The 18,688-nt window shown below is 46.8% G+C and overlaps 1 protein-coding gene across 2 annotated transcripts; it reads left to right on the top strand.

Moving 5' to 3' along the window:
- Positions 1 to 13,830: 13,830 nt before the first annotated feature.
- Positions 13,831 to 17,533, top strand: C7H1orf216 (chromosome 7 C1orf216 homolog). 2 transcript variants are annotated; one of them, XM_048350871.1, is made up of 2 exons: positions 13,831 to 14,034; positions 15,839 to 17,533. In XM_048350871.1, the coding sequence occupies exon 2, from the start codon at positions 15,844 to 15,846 to the stop codon at positions 16,531 to 16,533; it is 690 nt and encodes a 229-aa protein (XP_048206828.1). In that variant the 5' UTR covers positions 13,831 to 14,034; positions 15,839 to 15,843; the 3' UTR covers positions 16,534 to 17,533. The 2 variants fall into 2 exon arrangements, with proteins under 2 accessions (XP_048206828.1, XP_048206829.1); XM_048350872.1 differs by lacking the exon at positions 13,831 to 14,034 and adding an exon at positions 14,082 to 14,109.
- Positions 17,534 to 18,688: the final 1,155 nt, after the last annotated feature.

The following is an 18,688-nucleotide window of genomic DNA, read 5'->3' as shown; positions in this document are numbered from 1 at the left end:
AAATAGTATCCAAGGCTAGGAAGATCCTTTTGCTTCTCTACATTCTTTTCTTTGACAGAGTATGGGGTGCTGCGGGGCATCAAGCTCTTGCTCAAGCTAAGCAAGCAGGCCACCATTGAGCTCTTCGCCCTTCCCCCACAGGCACATACATTCATGTGCCTTTTTGGGGGCGAGATAGAGAAGAAGATTGGAATTGAATCGTCAGTGCCTGAAGAATCTGAGAAGCAAATGGTTTCTCTTTGAGGTGCCAGTAAACACTGTATTTTTTGGAGGAAGAAAAATAGTCTTTAACTCTAAGGTACTTTTCCTTGTGTCAGTACAGCTGCCACAAGCAGCTAAGCCTCACCTTGCTAACAGGATCGGATCGAAGACTTCTGACCCAACACACACTGTCCAAAGCACTGAACTATCAGCATCTGTTGTGTTGTAATGAAATTATAGAGCCCCAGGGCCTACCGTTATGGTTCCTAGTAGGACTCAGCTCCGCTAGCTTGGAAATTACTATTTGGAGGGATAGTAGGCCAACAGTTTGGGAAGTAGAGTATGTTCAGAGTCAGTCCTTTTATCCCCTTGCTTCGTATATGAGTTGGGGGTGGGATATGTACTATTAAGTCCCTTAAGCAGGCCTTTTCACTTCATCTTATTTCGTTTTCAGTTTAAATCCAGCACAAGCTAGATGAAAGTCTCTTCTATGAAGTATCAGATTATAGTCACCAAAGCTCTAGAGTTATGGTACCAATTCAGATCTCTGTGAGATTCCCTCATTTTATCAATTGCTTCTCTACGAACTTCTCCCCACTTGGAGAATTTCTAATGGTCAGGCTAGAAGACAGTTGGTTTGTTGTGCTTTTTGTTGTTGTTGTTGTTGTTTTTGCAGTACTGGAATTTGAACTCAGACCCTTGCACTTGCAAAGCAAATGCTTTACCATACCTTTCCCAGCCCTACTTACTCCATCCCTGCTTTAGTTCAGTTTTGTTTTTGTCAGTCATGGGGCTCAAACTCAGGGCCTGGGCACTGACTCTGAGCTTTGTCACTCAAGGCTAGTGCTCTACCACTTTGAGCCAACTCCCCTTCCCGCCAAAAAATTTTCAATAAGTGTTGGAAGGCCTAGAAGAAGAGTTAATGGTAAAAAGCTTGGAGCCCAGTTGCTTAACAAATCTTTCTGGGGCTGGGAATATGGCTTAGTAGTAGAGTGCTTGCCTCACATGCATGAAGCCCTGGGTTCGATTCCTCAGCACCACATAAACAGAAAAGGCCAGAAGTGGTGCTTTGGCTGCAGTGGTAGAGTACTAGCCTTGAGCAAGGAAGCTCAGGGACAGTGCTCAGGCCCTGAGTTCAAGCCAAAGGACTGACAAAAAACAAAACAAAACAAAAAAAAAAAACCCTCAACTGTAAAAATGAAGCTTTGGGGCTGAAAATGAGACTTTAAAGCTGCAATCCCAGCTACTTGAAGTTGTACCAGCAAAAGCTCAAGACCCTAGCTGAAAAATAAAACTCTAGGGCTGGGGATGTGGCCCAGTGGTAGAGTGCTTGCCTAACACGTATAAAGCTCTGGGTTTGATTCCTCAGTACCACATAAACAGAAAAAGGTCGGAAGTGATGATGTGGCTGGAATGGTAGAGTGCTAGCCTTGAAGCAAACCAAGCTCAGGGACAGTGCTCAGCCTTGAGTTCAAACCCCAGGACTGGAAGAAAAAGAAAAAAAAAAGGTCTTAGGGTGTGGCTCAAGTGGTAAAACACTTGCCTGGCAAACATAGTACTGAAAAAAAAATGAGGCTAACTGCCTCTACAAATGTGCAATAATGCAGGCTGACCCACTGTTAAGGAAGGATTGCAACTGAGCCTCACCAAAGTTCCATACTCAGCCAGCCACGCAGCCAGCAGTGGCTAGCACTGTGCTAAGACAGTGATAGCAATGGAGGACTGTGGGCATACCTGGCATCTCATACTGAGCTGGAGAAATTGGCATGGCTTTGTGCATGGCAGGTGTCAACCTCAGATTTTTATCTTGAGACCCAGGTACCAGATCTTTCTGTCCCTTTGTTTTATCATCTTGGGCCATCCTTCCCATTCCCTTTTTCCGTCCTCTCTCTCCTCTCACCTTAAAGGTTTTTCATTTTCAGGTTATTGATTCAGTTCTTCCCTGTGGTGGGATACATAATGGGAAGAGAGGGTTTGAAGTAGCTACTGCCTAAGGGTGCTTGGAGGCAGCCATGGGGGACACAGAATTCTTTCCTTTTATTTAGATGGACAGTGGTGTTTTTGATGGCTAAGGAGGGTGAAGAGGCAGGTACCTACTCTGTACTGGAGAATCATGGGACCTAGTCTAAGGGGTGTAAAGTGCCAGGGCAGGGTTGGGAATGAGCTATAGTTAGGTTTCTCAGCTCCTTCTCTTTTTCTTAGAGGCTGGGGGAAGGAAAAAAGCTGACTACTCAACCCCTCTCTTTGTTTGTCTTGTCTAATTTAACTTACGTTATTTATCAAAAAGACAGGTTATTTGGAAAGCCAGATGGACCCAGGCAAAAATCATCTGTATTTTCCAAACATGAAAAATTAGGTTTTGAGAGCCCAGGAGGGAAGGCACGTGTGTGTGTGTGTGTGTGTGTGTGTGTGTGTGTGTGTGTGTGTGTGTGTGTGTGTGTCACACAAGGTACACACGCTCCAGGAAAGTGGACCACGGGCATTGAGTGAGTTTGTAGTCAGTTCCAAAAACATTTTCTATGGTCTCCAGCATCTATTCTGCCTCTTTTTCTTGGAAGCTTTCTTGTTTTTGTTTTATTCTGCAAGTCCTGGGGCTTGAACTCAGGGCCTGGGCACTGTTCCTGTGCTGCTTTTGCTCAAGGCTAGCACTCTACCACTTGAGCCATAGCAGGACTTCTGGCTTTTTCTGTTTACATGGTGCTGAGAAATCGAACCCAGGGCTTCATGCATGCTAGGCAAGCACTCTACCACTAAGCCACATTCCCAGCCCGTTGGTTTTTTTGTCAGTCATGGAGCTTGAACTCAGGGCCTAGGCACTGTGCCTGAGCTCTTTTGCTCAAGGCTAGTGCTCTACTTTGAGCCACAGCACCAGTTCTGGTTTCCTAGTGGTTAATTGGAGATAAGAGTCTGGCTTTGAACTGTGATTCTCAAATCTCAGCCTCCTGAGATTAGTGTTATAGGCATAAACCACTGGCACTGGGCATCCTTCAACGTCTTCTTGGTTGAAATCTACACTAGAATGAGAAAACTAAAATCTTTATATTGGTGACTGGACATGCTGAAAGTTCTGATGGTGTTTCCTTGTTTTATTTATTTGTTTATTTTTGAGGTGTTCTTACTATGCAACTTGGGCTGGCTGGCCTTGTATCCATGATCCTTCTGCTTTGGCCTGTGGAGTGCTGGGATTTATAGGAATCAGATACCACACTTAGCTCAGCAAGTTGGTTGGGATTTTTTGTTATTGTTTCGTTTTGTGCCTAGACACTGCCCCTTAGCTTTTTCACTCAGGGCTGGTGCTGTACCACTTGAGCCAAGGCTCCACTTCTGCCTTTTTACTGGCTAACTGGAGTCAAGAGTCTCATGGACTTTCCTGTCTAGGCTGTCTTCAAACTGTGATCCTCAGGGCTTAGTCTCCACTAGGATTCTAAGCATTAGCCACAATGCCCAGCTTTGTAAGTTTTAATCATCCCTGAATGAGGATGAGTAATAGCTATTGTATAACATTGGCTGATAGCACTATCTATCTGTCTATCTATCTATCTATCTCTCTCCAAGTCCTGCCCTCTTCCATAGAGCTACATGGTACCAGGAGGTTTCTGCAACAAAAACTTTCCCTTCTCCCTTCAATGTTCCTATCCCCAAACAATCACAGATATGGAAATTAGACATTAGGGACAGCTTTCTCTTGTCACTTACTGATGGTCACTTCCTGATGGCTAAGGAACACTGGAAATTATGAATTGTTTACCCATTGAGTATCTAGGGGAAGCATTAGCCTAGCTTCCTTTTGGCTAATAGTGGCTTGCTCTATAGCTGCCACCTGTAACTTTTTTAAAAATTAGTTTAATTTTATTGTAAAGGTGATGTACAGAGGGATTACAGTTATGTAAGTGAGGTAATGAGTACATTTCTTGTCAAACATTGTTATCCCCTCCCTCATTATCTCCCACTTTCCCTCCTCCCACCCCTCACCCCCAGATTGTAAAGTTCATTTCCAACAGCACCAGAAACTTAAAACTTGTGGTTAAGATAACTTTGGGGAGCAGCATTATTAAGAAAGAATTGAAGCAGGAGGCTGTAGAAGCACAACTTTTGGCTGCAATTGAGGAAATATTCTGGCTGCAGAGAGACTTCCCATTTATACACATGCACACATGCAGAACAGAGTGCTAAGACCTTTTGTGGCTTTGAAGAATCATTGGCAGCAGCAACAGCACTTGTCCCATTGTGCATGTCATTTTTAAGTGTCATTGGACTGTGAAAGCCACTTAATAACTTGATCTCATCTGAATAATCTGACTTAATACTAGCTCCACAGTTTGTAAGGATTAAATTTTTGGGGGAAAAAAAGGTGTAAAGTGTCTGCCTTAAAGCCTGGCACAGAGTAAATCTCAATGAATGCTTGTGAAATGAATGGATCCACAATCTGAGTATTAAGACTCCCTCTCCAAGAATCAATGTACATAACAAGTGGAATAATTAAGACCTACTGAGCTTATCGTGTGAGGCATGATTTAAACTTGTGATCCATCTAAAATGTGAGTATACCTGATCACCTATGTTGAAGGCCTTATTGGCCCCGCTGCAGAGAACATCATACAGACAAACCTTTCACGTTAGTCCCTTTGGGAATTGCCTCAGTTGCAGAGATCCTTAACAAGATCACACCTTTCTCCAATACAGCCCACATCCAGTGATGATAGGTGTATATAAGGCCATTCTAACTCCTTAATGGAGAGCTCAGATTCTCATAGACCTGTATCAAGGCTCAGTTTCTCCTTCTGTCTACAGATGTTGATTCCAAGCACAGTTACTAATAAACATTCTGTAGGCTAAACTGTCTCCAAGTCCTTCCTGTAGGGTCTAAGCTGTGAGTGTGCTAGTCCTGGAAGCCAAGGCTTTAGGATAGGAAAGGACTGCTTTGACATTGCTCGCTCATTGGAGGTGTGATGATATCTCTGTATGCCCACCAGAGGGCAGCAACCTCATAGAAACCCTGCCCTCCTGAGGCTCCCAAGTGTGGGCTCCAAGCCTTCTCCCTGGTCATGTCATCGTGCACCTCCCATGTTAGGCAGTATCATCTCCCTTCGTGTGTCTTCCCTGCTGCCGAGGGAAGAAAACTTTCTGAAATTCTAGGCCTTAGTTTTGTCTGTCTCAAATTCCTCCCCAGCCAGCACTGAAGGCCAGTCAGTCTTCCTACTGCTCCCTTCCCCCTCCTCAGCTGGGGCCACCTCCTCGCCTGGGATCTCCCACCTCTTGCACTTACTGCCCACAATAGATTTGTTTTCTGTGTGACAAGGTAATTACGAACTTGGTGCCAGGAAGCCCAGGGGCCAGTCTGAAGATGGTCACTTCAATCTGGCTCTCTCTATTTTACTAACATTATTGATTTTCAGTTTTATTTATTACAATGATTTATTTTATTTTTGTGATCTGGCCCTGGTGACATGAGGTATTGAGGCCCAAGAAAATGTATTCTTGTCATAATTTAGCCTCTTAAAACCACTCACTTGTCTTTTTTTTTTAATCCAGTGGTTTTAGCATCTTTAGATATTTTCTTTCCTTCCTTAATTTCTTTCTTTTTTTTTTTTTTCTGGTCCTGTGGCTGGAACTCAGAGCCTGGGCACTGTCCCTGAGCCTCTTTGTGCTTCAAGACTAGCACTCTATCACTTGAGCTACAATGCCAGTTCTGGCCTTTTCTGAGTAGTTTATTGGGGATAAGAGTCTTATGGACTTTTCTACCCTGGCTGGCTTTAAACTGGGATCCTCAGAGCTCAGCCTCCTAAGTAGTTAGGATTACAGGTGTGGTGCCTGGCTCCTTCCTTAATTTCTTAATTTCCTCTCCACCTCCAGCTCCCCCCCACCCCCCCCCCCCAACTCAACCCTCTCACACTCTTTTCCTCAATCTCTCTTGCTTTCTCTCCTTTTCAGGGTCTTGCTATATTGCCCAAGTTGGTCTCAGACTGGTGATCTGAGGAAAGATCCTCCTGCTACATGAGTTCTACAAAGCTGGGATCATAGGAGTGACACACCATCTTATCTGGAATTTACCTGTTTTGTCCCCAATCTCCAAAATGTCCACAAACTTTCTTTTTTTTAATTGGAGCCAGCCAGATGTAGCTAGAGGAAGTGGATAGGTGGAGGGGTAGGGACAGCAGGTATAGTATCTTTGTTAACAACCATTACTTCATCCAGCAATTCTTTATTTGCATTCCTATTACCTGTCAATTATTTTTAGGCTAAGTCCTACCCTCCCCCCCCCCAACTTCCTGCATCATTCTTCTTTGCCCTGCCCTCTTGGGAAAGCCCTGAAACTGATCTTGCTATGTGCCCTATGGTTTTCTTTATTTGCTTATTTTTGTCTACTTGTGTTTCTATGATTTTAAGATGGGTTGGAGAAGGACTAGGAAGCCTTCAGGGATAGTCAGTTCAAAGAGAAATGCTTGCTTTGACCCTCAAGCTTCTCTAGGCCTTCTACGATGTACTCTACTTCTTTACAAGGAGGAGGAAGAGCAAGCTTTTGGCAATAAATTACAAGTGGAAGGGGCACTCTGGACTCCAGCGATTGCCCTGGGAGTCAGCTGAGGCTGAAGGCCGTTTGTGGGGCCGCATTTCCCCCAGCCTGTTTTCTCAGTGCTTGCCAAGAGAATGAATAAATCATTGTTCAGGGGCGGGATGCAGCTGCCGGGCTCCTCCTCTCGGCACATGCCCCGACTCCAGCTTTTGCATTGAGGGCTGCTGGAGCAGATCGGTTTATACACCCAGCTCCCCAAATCCTATTGAGATCTTCCCTTGCGCACGAGCCACAGGCTCCAGACTCATTCAGCTTGGCCCTTTGTGCTGGGGGTTAAGTGGTTACATGTGGGGGGCACCCAGAAAGGACCTGTCAGGTCCTGAAAGGCTATGCTGATAAAGTGCCCTCCTACTGATGAATGGGTGGGTAGAGAAGAGTTGGGAGGCCACAGGGTGGGGCCGGGAGAGGGAAAAGGGATTATGGAACCCATAGAGGCAGCTGCAAGAAATTGGTAGAACAGGCCCACTCCCCCCAACACACACCTCTTCGTTCATTCTTTCTTTAGCTTCTCCATCTAACTCCCTCCGTTGAGGGCTCTGGGATGTTCAGGACCACAGGACTTTGGACCTGTTTTTTCTGGTCTCTTAGTAGAAGGGGGTGAGGTCATTTTTCACTTGGATGCACTTCTAGAAACCCCAAAACTCCTTCATTCTTTTTCCTTTGGAGAAGCAGAGGGGAATTCAGAGGATGACTCATTTTCTAGGTACCTCTGGTACAATGGGTTTGGAAACTGTACCCCACCAAAATTTTTAATTTTTACTCAGGACTGGAGATATAGCTCAGTGGTATAGTGTGTACATAGCATGCAAGAGGCCCTGTGTTCAATTCCCAACACTAGGACAAACACAAACAAAACAACCTTCCTGATACTCAGTCCCCTCAGGAGTTATTTTAGGTAGAGGGACCAGAAAAAGAGAGAAAACTTCAAAGTGGATGACTTGCAAAGATTTTGTTTGGATGAAAATGCTTCTGGGGCAGGAAATATATAGTTCAGTGATAGAGGGTTTACCTAGCATGTGAGAGGCCCTACATCCAATTCTCAGCACTGAAAAAAAAAAAAAATTCTTTTTTCCCTGAAGGGGGAACTTTAAAACTTCAGAGTGAGCCAGATACTGGTGGTTCATGCTAGCTACTCAGGAGACAGATTTTAGGATGTCAATTTATTTGTTGGTTTTTTTTCGGCCAGTCCTGGGGCTTGGACTCAGGGCCTGAGCACTGTCCCTGGCTTCCTTTTGCTCAAGGCTAGCACTCTGCCACTTGAGCCACAGCGCCACTTCTGGCCATTTTCTGTATATGTAGTGCTGGGGAATTGAACCCAGGGCCTCATGAATATGAGGCAAGCACTCTTGCCACTAGGCCATATCCCCAGCCCGAGGATGTCAATTTAAAGCCAGCCCAGGAAGGCAAATCTGTGAGACTATTATTTCTAATTAACCACTAAAAAGCTGGAAGTGGAGGCAAATCACAGTTATAAACACAAGCCTTGAGTGAAAAAGTTAAATAAGACAGTAAGGCCCTGAGTTCAAGTCCCAGTATCAAAACAAAACACAAAACAAAAACTTTGGCTTAAGAGTACCTGACCCTCATTTCATAGCTTAGAAAACAGCCACGTTGAAACGGAGTGGCTAGTCACATTTTTATAGAAGGCACTCACATTAGACTAGGGTGGCACTTGACCTTTAAGAGGCAATGGAGAAAATAGGTGAGCAAAACAGTTGGTGACAGGTTTTTTTTTAAAGCCTTGTTTCTGAAGAGGAGCCAACTCTGGGGGAGTCATCTTTCTAGTCTGCCTTAAGGGCTCTCTGGTATGTCAGATGTCCTCTTTGGCTGTGCCTGACCTTGGAAGCCCAAGAAACAATGTTCACAACTAGAATCCTACTCACCAATTTTTCAAGGTATACTTTACCTTATTTAACTCAACTAGATTGAAAGGATCTGACTTGCGTTAAATTCCCAGAGCTGTCGGTAGAAGATGATAGGTTATGTGAGCTCAGGAAGAGAGAGGAACACAGCAATGTACTATATACACCGGGACTAGATTCTTGGGATGGGAACCCTTTGAGGACTTCCCCAGCCATTTCTTCGCTGCACATAGGATGACAATCAAACTCCCTTTGTATGGTGGTCAAGACCTGTAAAACTTGCTAACATCATCTACCTCCATTTATCCCCCAGCACTAGCTCCAGCCCCTCTGATCTACTGTTTTCTGAACGCATTGAATATGTGGACTCCTAAGCTTTCTGCTTTCTTTGGTGAACTTCTATTCATCCCGCAAGTCCTGGCTCAAAATCACCTTTATGAAGCCTTGTGCTCTTTTGTGCTTATAACATTTGCCTATTAGCTCTGCTGTTCTTCTCTAAACCGGGAGCTTAGATCAAAACCAGTTGATTTTGCTCTGATTCCTCCGTAACAGTACCTGGCACGAAGCATTGTGTACTACCTGTGAAGGAATGGATGGGAAGGAATATGGTTCAAATACTTTGATGATCCTCCCCAGCCCTTTCTTTCTGGGAAACATTGCCATTGAGAAATTATCCTCTTAGGAGGACCTCTCCCTCGTGCCTGCCCTATTTCCTGGATAAGGAATTCCTCTCATTTTCCCCTTGTCTGAGACCCCTAGCCCCTGGGGCCTGGATCTGGCTACTCCCTGGTAGCTTCTCTTGGCTCTGCATCTGTTTGTTAATATTCTTATTCACTGTCTGCTTGCTGGATCTTTATGATGGCTTAGCTTGCAATAGGGCCCTATTCAGGCTGGTACTCATCATCTGGTGGTTCCTCTGTCCCTGCCAGTGAAGGCCCTGGTGCAGATGGAGGGTTGGACATAGCCATAGATACCTCTCTATTTGGAGTGATCCATTCCTCTGACTGAAGAAGCCTCTGATGAATGACTGACTACCACACATCTGTTTCTGTCTTCCTGAAACCGTGGATCCCCTTCCCCTGCCTCACTTCCTGGACTTGTTTGTTATCCAAGCTCTCAACCCTCTGAAAATTATGGTACACTGACTATATTTATGGTGCTGTAATATCCCACACAACATTGTCCTTGACTGAGAGGTCAGTCTGAGTAGAATGCACTTGGACTTATGAGATGATATTTGGGAACAACTAGTTTTATAGAACAATAGAATTAATGAGTAAGCTATTGCCAGTCCAGGCTCTACTGCCACTATGTAGTAATATCTAGTAGTATAGAGTAATGTACTGTAATATAGTATTTAAACCAACAATATATTATCTTTCTTTGAGATGAGGTTTTGCTGTGGTGCCTAGGCTAGTCTGAGACTCCTGGACTCAAACCATCCTGCCTCAGCCTCCTGAACAGCTGGGATTATGGGCATGTGACGAGGTGTTCAGCTTTAATATATTCTTTCATTTTCTTTCTTTCTTTTGGTCAGTCATGGGGCTTGAACTCTGGGCCTGGGAGCTCTCCTTGAGCTCTTCAGCTCAAGGCTAGCTCTCTACCACTTGAGCCACAGCGCTACTTCTGGTTTTCTGGTGGTTAATTGGCTAATTGGAGATAAAAGTCTCACGGAGTTTCCTGCCTAGGCTGGCTATGAACCACAATCCTCAGATCTCAGCCTCCTGAGTAGCTAGGATTACAGGCGTGAGCCACCGGTGCCCAGCACATTCTTTCTTTCATAGAATACATACAAAGATGTAGCAGAGGGTGTAGCACCTTATGCAATTGCACCGAAGGAATTAAGAGTTTTTTCCTGTGTCTTAGATGTTTTGTTCTACAAGTCAGGGGATTTCAGCATCTAGGGAGGAATTTTTCCTAACTAGGAACACAAAGATAATTCCATTGCATTTCAGGTTCTTCATAGCACTAAAAGAATAGAAGAGAGAGAGATAACAGTATAGAGTAATAATGGCTATCTAAGCGGCGCATGATTAGAATATAGGATGATTACCTTGTGCTATTTTCATTGTTATTATAAAGGTGATATACAGAGAGGTTACAGTCAGGTAATGAGTACATTTCTTTTTGGACAAGGTCACTCCTTCTCTCCCAGGTTTTCCCTTCTGCCCCCTCCCCCACCATACAAAGGAGTTTGATTTTCATCCTGTGTGCAGTGAAGAAATGGCTGGGGAAGTCCTCAAGGGTTCCCATCCTAAAAGTCTAGTCCTGGTGTATATAGTACATTGCTGTGTTCCTTTCTTTTCCTGAGCTCACATCACCTATCATCTTCCACTGACAGCTTTGGGAGTTTAACACAAGTCAGATCCTTTCAATCTAGTGCCACTCTTGCCACTAGACCATATTCCCAGTCCTAGTTCATTTTCAAATAGATTTTGTGCTATTTTGTGTGCATGTGTGCTGGTACTGGGGCTTCAGGGCCTCTTGCTCTTGTTTAGCTTTTTCACTCAAGGCTAGTCCTCTACTACTTGTTGTTGTTTGTTGGCTGTGGGGCTTGAACTCAGGGTCTGGGCGCTGTCTTTTTGTTCAAGGCTAGCATTCTACAACTTTGAGCCACAGCATCACTTCAGTTTTCTGGTGGTTAATTGGAGAGAAGAGTCTCACAGGGTTGGGAGTATGGCCTAGTGGCAAGAGTGCTTGCCTCATATACATGAAGCCCTGGGTTCAATTCCCCAGCACAATATATATAGAAAATGGCCAGAAGTGGCGCTGTGGCTCAAGGGGCAGAGTGCTAGCCTTGAGCAAAAAGAAGCCAGGGACAGTGCTCAGGCCTTGAGTCCAAGCCCCAGGACTGGCAAAAAACAAAACAAAACAAAAAACAAAGAGAGAGAGACTCACAGACTTTCCTGCTGGGGCTGGCTTTGAATCATGATTCTCAGATCTCAGCCTCCTTAGTAGCTAAGATTGATTGTTAGAAAGTCTACTCAAGTTAGGACTAACAAAGTAAGACCTTCTTAGGAATGCATCAAAACGATAAGCTATCAGGAAATAGGCCCTGGGACATTACCCATACTCTCATCTGCTTCTGTCATTGCTGCAGCCTAGGCTACATCCTCCCTGCTTCTTTTTTTAAATTAATTTCAGAATCTCTAGGAAGAACTCTGGCTTTCCTGGAATGGAATTCCCATCCTTGGACCCATGCAGCTATTATTCTACTCACATGGTTAGAATTTGGAGAGGCAGGGAAAAAGTTGTTCTAGGCAGTTTACCAACTTTTGTGGCTCTATGATATAGAGAGGACTGCATAAACCTAAACTGAAATTCAGAACCTGTACCGGTAAAGTTGGTTGGAGGCAAGGAGAACTTAAAGTGGTAAAGGAAAGGGGAAGACCATTTAAGGCCTCAGGACCTGATTAGAAAAGTGGGCTGAGTGTCTCACCTATATTTTCTTAGCTGGGAGGAGTGCCCTAAGATTGAGTTACTTCTGCCTTTTTTGTTTCACATTCCTAATTAATATAGGAGTTTTCACAATCATAATAGTTTTTTGGTTTGTGCCTGTCCTAGAGCTTGAACTCAGGGCTTAGGGACTGTCCCTGAGCTTTTTTTTGCTCAAGGCCAGCACTCTACCATTTGATCCATACTCCACTTCTGGCTTTGGATAGTTAATTGGAGATAAGCATCTCCTAGACTTTCCTGCCCTGGCTGGCTTTGAGCTGTGACCCTCAGATCTCAATTTCCTGAGTAACTAGAATTACAGGCATGACCCACTTGCACTTGTTTTGCATATAAGATTTGTTGGGTCTGCTGGGCACTGTGGCTCAATCTTGTAAATTCTAGCTACTTCGGAGGCAGCTATAGCTATTAACACACTTAGAGGGGTAGGTACTGGTCTGTTATCCCCAGCAATACCCAGAAGCACAAATAAGTAGATCACATTCCAAGCCAGTGGTATAAAGTGAGACCTGACCTAAAACATATACAAAACAAAGAGGGACTGGTGAGGGCTGGGAATATGGCTTAGCGGTAGAGTGCTTGCCTAGCATGCCCTGGGTTGGATTCCTCAGCACCATATAAACAGAAAAAGCCAGAAGTGGCGCTGTGGCTCAAGAGGTAGAGTGCTAGCCTTGAGCAAAAAGAAGCCAGGGACAGTGCTCAGGCCCTGAGTCCAAGCCCCAGGACTGGCAAAAAAAAAAAAAAAAAAAAAAAAAAAAGAACTGGGGAAACAGCTTAAGTGGAAGAGTTCCTGCCTAGCAAGTACAAGACCTGAGCTCAAGCGTAAGACTTGAGTTCAATCCCTAGTACTGTCCCATACCTAGGGAAGAAAGAAAGAAAAAAAGACTTGGCGAGATTTAACGTGTCATCTAATCTCTACGTTGTAGAATAGTGAGACAGAATCAAAGAGGTCCTTGTATTGCTCTGTCAGCTAAGCAATGGCTGTGATTTGATGGGAAAATGGGTTCCCAGGAAGGAAGGAAGAAGGAAAAGAGGGAGGGAGAGGGATCAGGCTTCCCCAAGTGAAACTTTGGGAAGACTCCACTGGAATTGGAAACCCCAGACCCTTGCCTATAGCTTCTCCTCTTCTGAAGGGCGGGAGGAAGCACGGGTGCTGTAGAGGGGTTTTCTGCCCTGCATGGAGGAAGCCACCCAGACCTGCCCCAGACCGACTGTCTTCCCTTAAAACCACCTCTCTTCCATTAAATGATTAATAGGCGCAACATAAATATGTAATCGCCAATTGTGATCACACACACACACACACACACACACACACACACACACACACACGCGCGCGCGCGCGCGCGCCCTGAGACAGTATAAGAGGGAAAACTGATTTGGTCTGGCACTCAGCGGATCGAATGTGGAGCTGTTGTTTAAAGTCAACTATGGAGGGCTTTAGGCAGAGAGAGGAGTGTGCAAAAGTGGAAAGTGTGCAAAAGGGAGGAGGGCGCAGGGCCGCGCGCGGCGCGCCCTGGGGAAGCCGGAAACGATGCCCGGCCGCCGGGGCTGCAGTGGGGCGCCCCGGGCCCCCTCCGGAGGCCCCCGCGAGCTCCGGGCGGCGGTGGCCGCGGGTCGAGGAGGCCTGGGCCGAGCCCCGGGAGGGGAGGCGGCACCTGCGCTGGGAACCGAACGGGCCCACGTGGGCCAGGCCGCCCCGCCCCGCCGCGCCGCGCCGCCCCGCGCCGCGCAGACGCCGCCGCCGGACTCCGCAGTGGCCGGGGCCTGGGGCCTGGGGCCTGGGGCCGGGCGCGCCGCGTGGGACCCCGCACCCATCCTGCACGCACCCCGGGCCGCGTGGACGCCCCCGGCCAGGGGCTCTCGGTGCAGGGTGACCGGTTCCCAGCGAGCAGGGCCGGGCGGAACCAGAGCCAGCCCCGCGGGAGCGAGAGCCGCTAGGCCGTGAGTCCGGGCGGAGGCGGGGGTGGGGCTGGGGGGGAGGGGTTGGGGGGGCGAGGGCTCTGCGGTGGGAGGGAGGGAGATTGGGGAAGGGCGGTCACTCTGGTCTCCTGAGGGGTGTCTTCTGCCAGGCGCAGGGGGAAGACCACCAATCCCTATCTTGAGGCACCCCCCCCCCATTTTGCCGGTTAACGGGGGTGTGGGGTGGGGGTGGGGTGGGAAATCTCTGTTCTCAAGAACCCTCATCCCATCCTTGATTCCTTCCCGGCCCCAAGTTGGGGAAAGCGGGAAACGAATTGGCGCAAGAAGATCTCCAGGCCCCTTCCCATAAGCCAGGATACCAAGGGACTGTCCCTATACCAGGACTAGGCCTGGCACTGAATGTGGACAGGGTCCCTGCCACTTCACAGGGTCCCTTCGCTCTAAAAGATCTGACACCCAAACCTCTTGCCAAGTCCAAGCCCATATTTTGGTAGAGCTGGTTATTAGGGAACTGTGGAGAGCCCCAGGGTGGGACAGAGACACAAGATAGTAGTAAACCTGTTCCTAGAGCATTGCAAGGGAAGGGTCAAGCTGAGACAGTATGAGAAGGAGGCATGTCAGAAGAGGAGCCAGAGCTCCCTAGGGCACAGAAGAAACAAGCCAGTTTAGCCAATCCTGGGAATCAGCCATGGCCTACTGCCATTATTGCTGTGTTTTCCAGAGCACTGAAATCCCACTAGAGTTCCCGCTCCCAGTTCACTCATTCAGTAAGTATACATATTATGATACCTGCTAGTGTCAGACATCATCCAGGATCCTGGGACTGTGATGGAGTCCCCTCAGGGAGCCAGACTATAAACGGTTTAAATGGAATGTTGTGGTTGGATAGCCATTTACTGACCACCCACTCTGTATGACAGGGATTGAGAACATACATGGATAAGAGAATATGGACCCAGGGCAGTGAGGAGCCAGAGGAAGGAAGAGTTAATTTTGTTGATTGCTGTATATTGGGGCAGACTGAGACTATCAAGAAGGCTTCAGAGAAGTAGGGCTGAATTTTGAAGTATGAGAAGGAATTTGCTGGGTGGAAAAGGGCGAACTAAGGAGGGAGAGGCAAGGCAGGATATTGTAGGCCAAAAGAAGAGTATGTGTTTTGAGGTCTCTGAGCAGTTTGATGTGGGAGGCAAGACTGGAGGAGGGCACAGAGCAAGGGCCAAACAGGGCCTGGAAGGCCATGTTTAGGGATGGCACTCATAGCTGTGGTAAATCAAACCTACACTTTTAGAGTTGGAGGTAGATTCATGGAAAAGCTGTGGCCAACATTCAGACCAGAGTGGCCAGAACCAAGTGAAAATGAAAGGGAAGAACTGTCAGAATGTGGTGACCAATGAGATGGAGCAAGGAAGGACAGTATGCTAGGGTGCCCCTAGCCTTCTCATTGGAGGGACTGAATAGTGTGGAGTCATCTTGCTGATTGGATATGTAGAATTTGAGGAGCCTGTGGTCAACTGCAGGATGGCTAGCAGTTAGATCTGGGATGGGATAGATCTGAGGGTCATCAATACATGGTAGTTCTTGAAGCTCCAGCAGAAAAGGGAGTCATCTGGGGAAAGCGATAGAATGAGAAAACAGCCTGCCTCTGAGGGCCAAGGGGAACCCTACACAAGAGACTGAGAACAAATGGTCAGAAGGAGAGGAGGAACATCACCAGGAAAAGTGTTCCAGGACTAAGGGGAAGGGACTACCTTGCAGCCAGGCTGCCATGATTTGGGGCACCTTGTGCTATCCTGTCGTGATGCATTCTTCTGTTTTCCCTTCACAGAAAAGATGTTCCCCATCCAGCCAGGGCTAGCAGAAGGGGCCCAGTACCTGGGGGCCCTGCCTCCGGCAGTATGTCAGCCCGAACTCCAACCAGACAGCAATTCCAACTTCATGGAGAGTGCCAAGGATGCCAATGAGAATTGGCATGAGATGCCAAGCAAAGTGGAGCCTATGCTGATGAGGAGCTCCTCTGAGTCACCCTCCAGCAACCAGGCCTTCCAGGCCACTGGACTTCTTGGCAGAGTGGTCCGCAGTCCCCCAGAGGGTGCAGAGATTCCTGGCGTTGAGCCTGAGAAGTTGGGTGGTGTCGGCAATGTGTGCTCCCCTCTGGAGGACATTGGCTATGCCAGCAGCTCCCTGAGTATCGACAGCCTTAGCAGCAGCCCAGAGCCCACCTGTGGGACCCCTGGAGGTCCTGGTCCTCCAGATCCCTTTCTGCCCTCTGTGGTCCAAGCTGTGCAGCAACTGCAGGCTCAGGAGCGCTACAAAGAGCAGGAGAAGGAGAAACACCATGTGCACTTGGTGATGTACCGTCGCCTGGCACTGCTTCAGTGGATCCGGGCCCTGCAGCACCAGTTGGTTGACCAGCAGGCCCGGCTGCAGGAGAGTTTCGACACTATCCTAGACAACAGAAAGGAGCTTATTCGCTGTCTCCAGCAGAGGGCAGCACCATCCAAGCCCCAGGACCAGGGTTAACTGTGCCTCCACTAGTGTGCAAAAGTTTGTGTATTTGCAGACAAATGTGTGGCTGTGCACAAGTAAGTGCATGATTGCCTGCTGGCATGAGTGCATGTAAGTATAAGTGTACGTGTGTGTGTGTGTGTGTGTGCTGACATAGGCAGGAATATTCAGGCCCGTGAGTTTTGTACATGTGTACATACAAGCTAACATATATCTGTAAGAGTGAATGTGTGTGTAGCATGTATGTAAATGTAAGTGTGTGTATTCATGTATGGATAGGTACGTAGAATTGTGTTTATTAAGTTCATGAGTGAGATATACATGCAGAATGTGTGTGTCTTTATATGAGAGTTTTGAGTATTCAGGTTTATGTCAGGTGTACATGAGTGAATATTTGTGTTCAGATCTTTATGAAAGAGTGTGTGTGTGCAAATTTATGCATAGGAAGTGTATGTTGAGAGCATGTGTATTTACGACAGTCTTATAAGCAAGTGTGTGCAAATATACATTCATTACACCTGCAGGGCATCCACCCATCCACCCACACCCCGTGTCCCCCAAATCTGCCCAGCCATTTTTCTCCACTGGGTCCCACTGCTTCCTAGCAAGAGAACACTACTAGCCTATTGTCATTTTTCACTTACTGTCATTTATTGTCTTCTGGTGCTTCCCATGCTACCTTTCCTTCTCTCTTCCCCTTACTTAACCCAGACCTTGCTCTGTTAAGGCTGTAGCCCTCTTGTTGGCTTTTCTGCAAGAGGGTTTTCAGTGCTGGAGATCTAACCCTTGTGCATGTCAGGCAAGCCCCTTACTAATGCGCTACATTGGGCTGCGCTGGGCTGCCTTTGCATTTTGTCTAGAGTTTTGTCCGGGTGGTTGAGAAGAATTGGTATCAGGGAAGGAACTGGGGTGGTGGTGGTAATTGTGGCATGGGGACAGAGAAGGATGTAGAAGATTGTCCTCTTTTTTTATGAATTAAATTTTGTTGACAAGGTGTTGTGCAAAGGGGATACAGTTACATAATAAGGCAGTGAGTACATATCTTGTGATATCTTACACCCTTGTTTTTCTTTCCCTTCCCTAGATCAGGTAGGCATGTATACAATACCCAGTGTACCAAAATCATATACAGTAACCATGTGGTGTATGCCAAAGGAAATTCACCTAGAACTTTAAATGTAATGTCAACAATAGAGTCCTCCTGTGTCCTTCTCTTGGAGTTGTTTTTGCTTATCCTTGGAAGACTGTACTCTTGAACACTGCCTTTCACCTTGGGGAGGTGATGGCGGAATCCTGTGAGGAATAGGAAAAAAGAGTTCCCAAACAAGTCATATCTCTCCACTGGGAAAAGGGTTTGAAATCATATTAATTTGAGTTTCCGATGAAATTGAACATATGCTTGTAACCTTGCAAGTAACAGACAAGGTGTTCTTAGGCTATTAGGAAAAAAAAAAATTTCCCTTGGGTTGTTCCTACCTTGCTGTGCTTCCCTGACTTTACAGCACTGAATACCCAACTGGTTTGGTCCATTTCTGTGAAATTGAACTGTCAGGAGGAGCCAGAGCTCAGCTCTAGGTGAACAGGGGATAGTGTAGCCCAACAACCTCTGGGAGCTTCTATAATGCTGTGTCAAACCCCTCCCATCACTGCATGACCCTTTAAACAGGGAGTGACAGACTCTACCAGAGGCTCCATGAGTTGGAGAGTGGTCAAGTCTTGGGGAAAACCAAGATTTGAATGCCAAAAGCACGTGAGATCCTGATGGTGAGCACTGGCATGAAAAGGGAATGCAAGAAGCCCAACAGTGGCATGGGAACCAGTGACGCCGCCTCTGGCCCTCAGTGCCTCCATCTAAAAAATATGGCTATCTTCCTTTCTCTAATTCTATCTCCAGTGTGTGAACCAGTGAAAGGTGCAGGGAGTGAGGGCGAAGCACAGACCCTGGGGATTTTCCATCTGTAGATTTTGCATGGTGAATGTGAACCTGGCCTCTTGACCAACCTAGGACAAATAAACACATGCAGAAAGTTCAACTTCTTGAGTGTTTGTTGGCTGTCTGTGGCCTGGTAGCCTCTTTTACCCTCACCTGAATACCTCTTTTGAGCACAGTCCTGGGCAGGGACCACAAGGTGGAAATTGGAGGAAGCACTGGGTAAATCAGATCCCTATA

This window comes from Perognathus longimembris, chromosome 7 (genome assembly GCF_023159225.1).
Source record: "Perognathus longimembris pacificus isolate PPM17 chromosome 7, ASM2315922v1, whole genome shotgun sequence".
NCBI classification, from domain to species: Eukaryota; Metazoa; Chordata; class Mammalia; order Rodentia; family Heteromyidae; genus Perognathus; species Perognathus longimembris.
This window is presented reverse-complemented; position numbering and strand designations above follow the sequence as displayed.

Coding starts and splice junctions, on each gene's coding strand:
- C7H1orf216 (XM_048350871.1), top strand. CDS start 15,844: ATGTTCCCCATCCAGCCAGGGCTAGCAGAAGGGGCCCAGTACCTGGGG.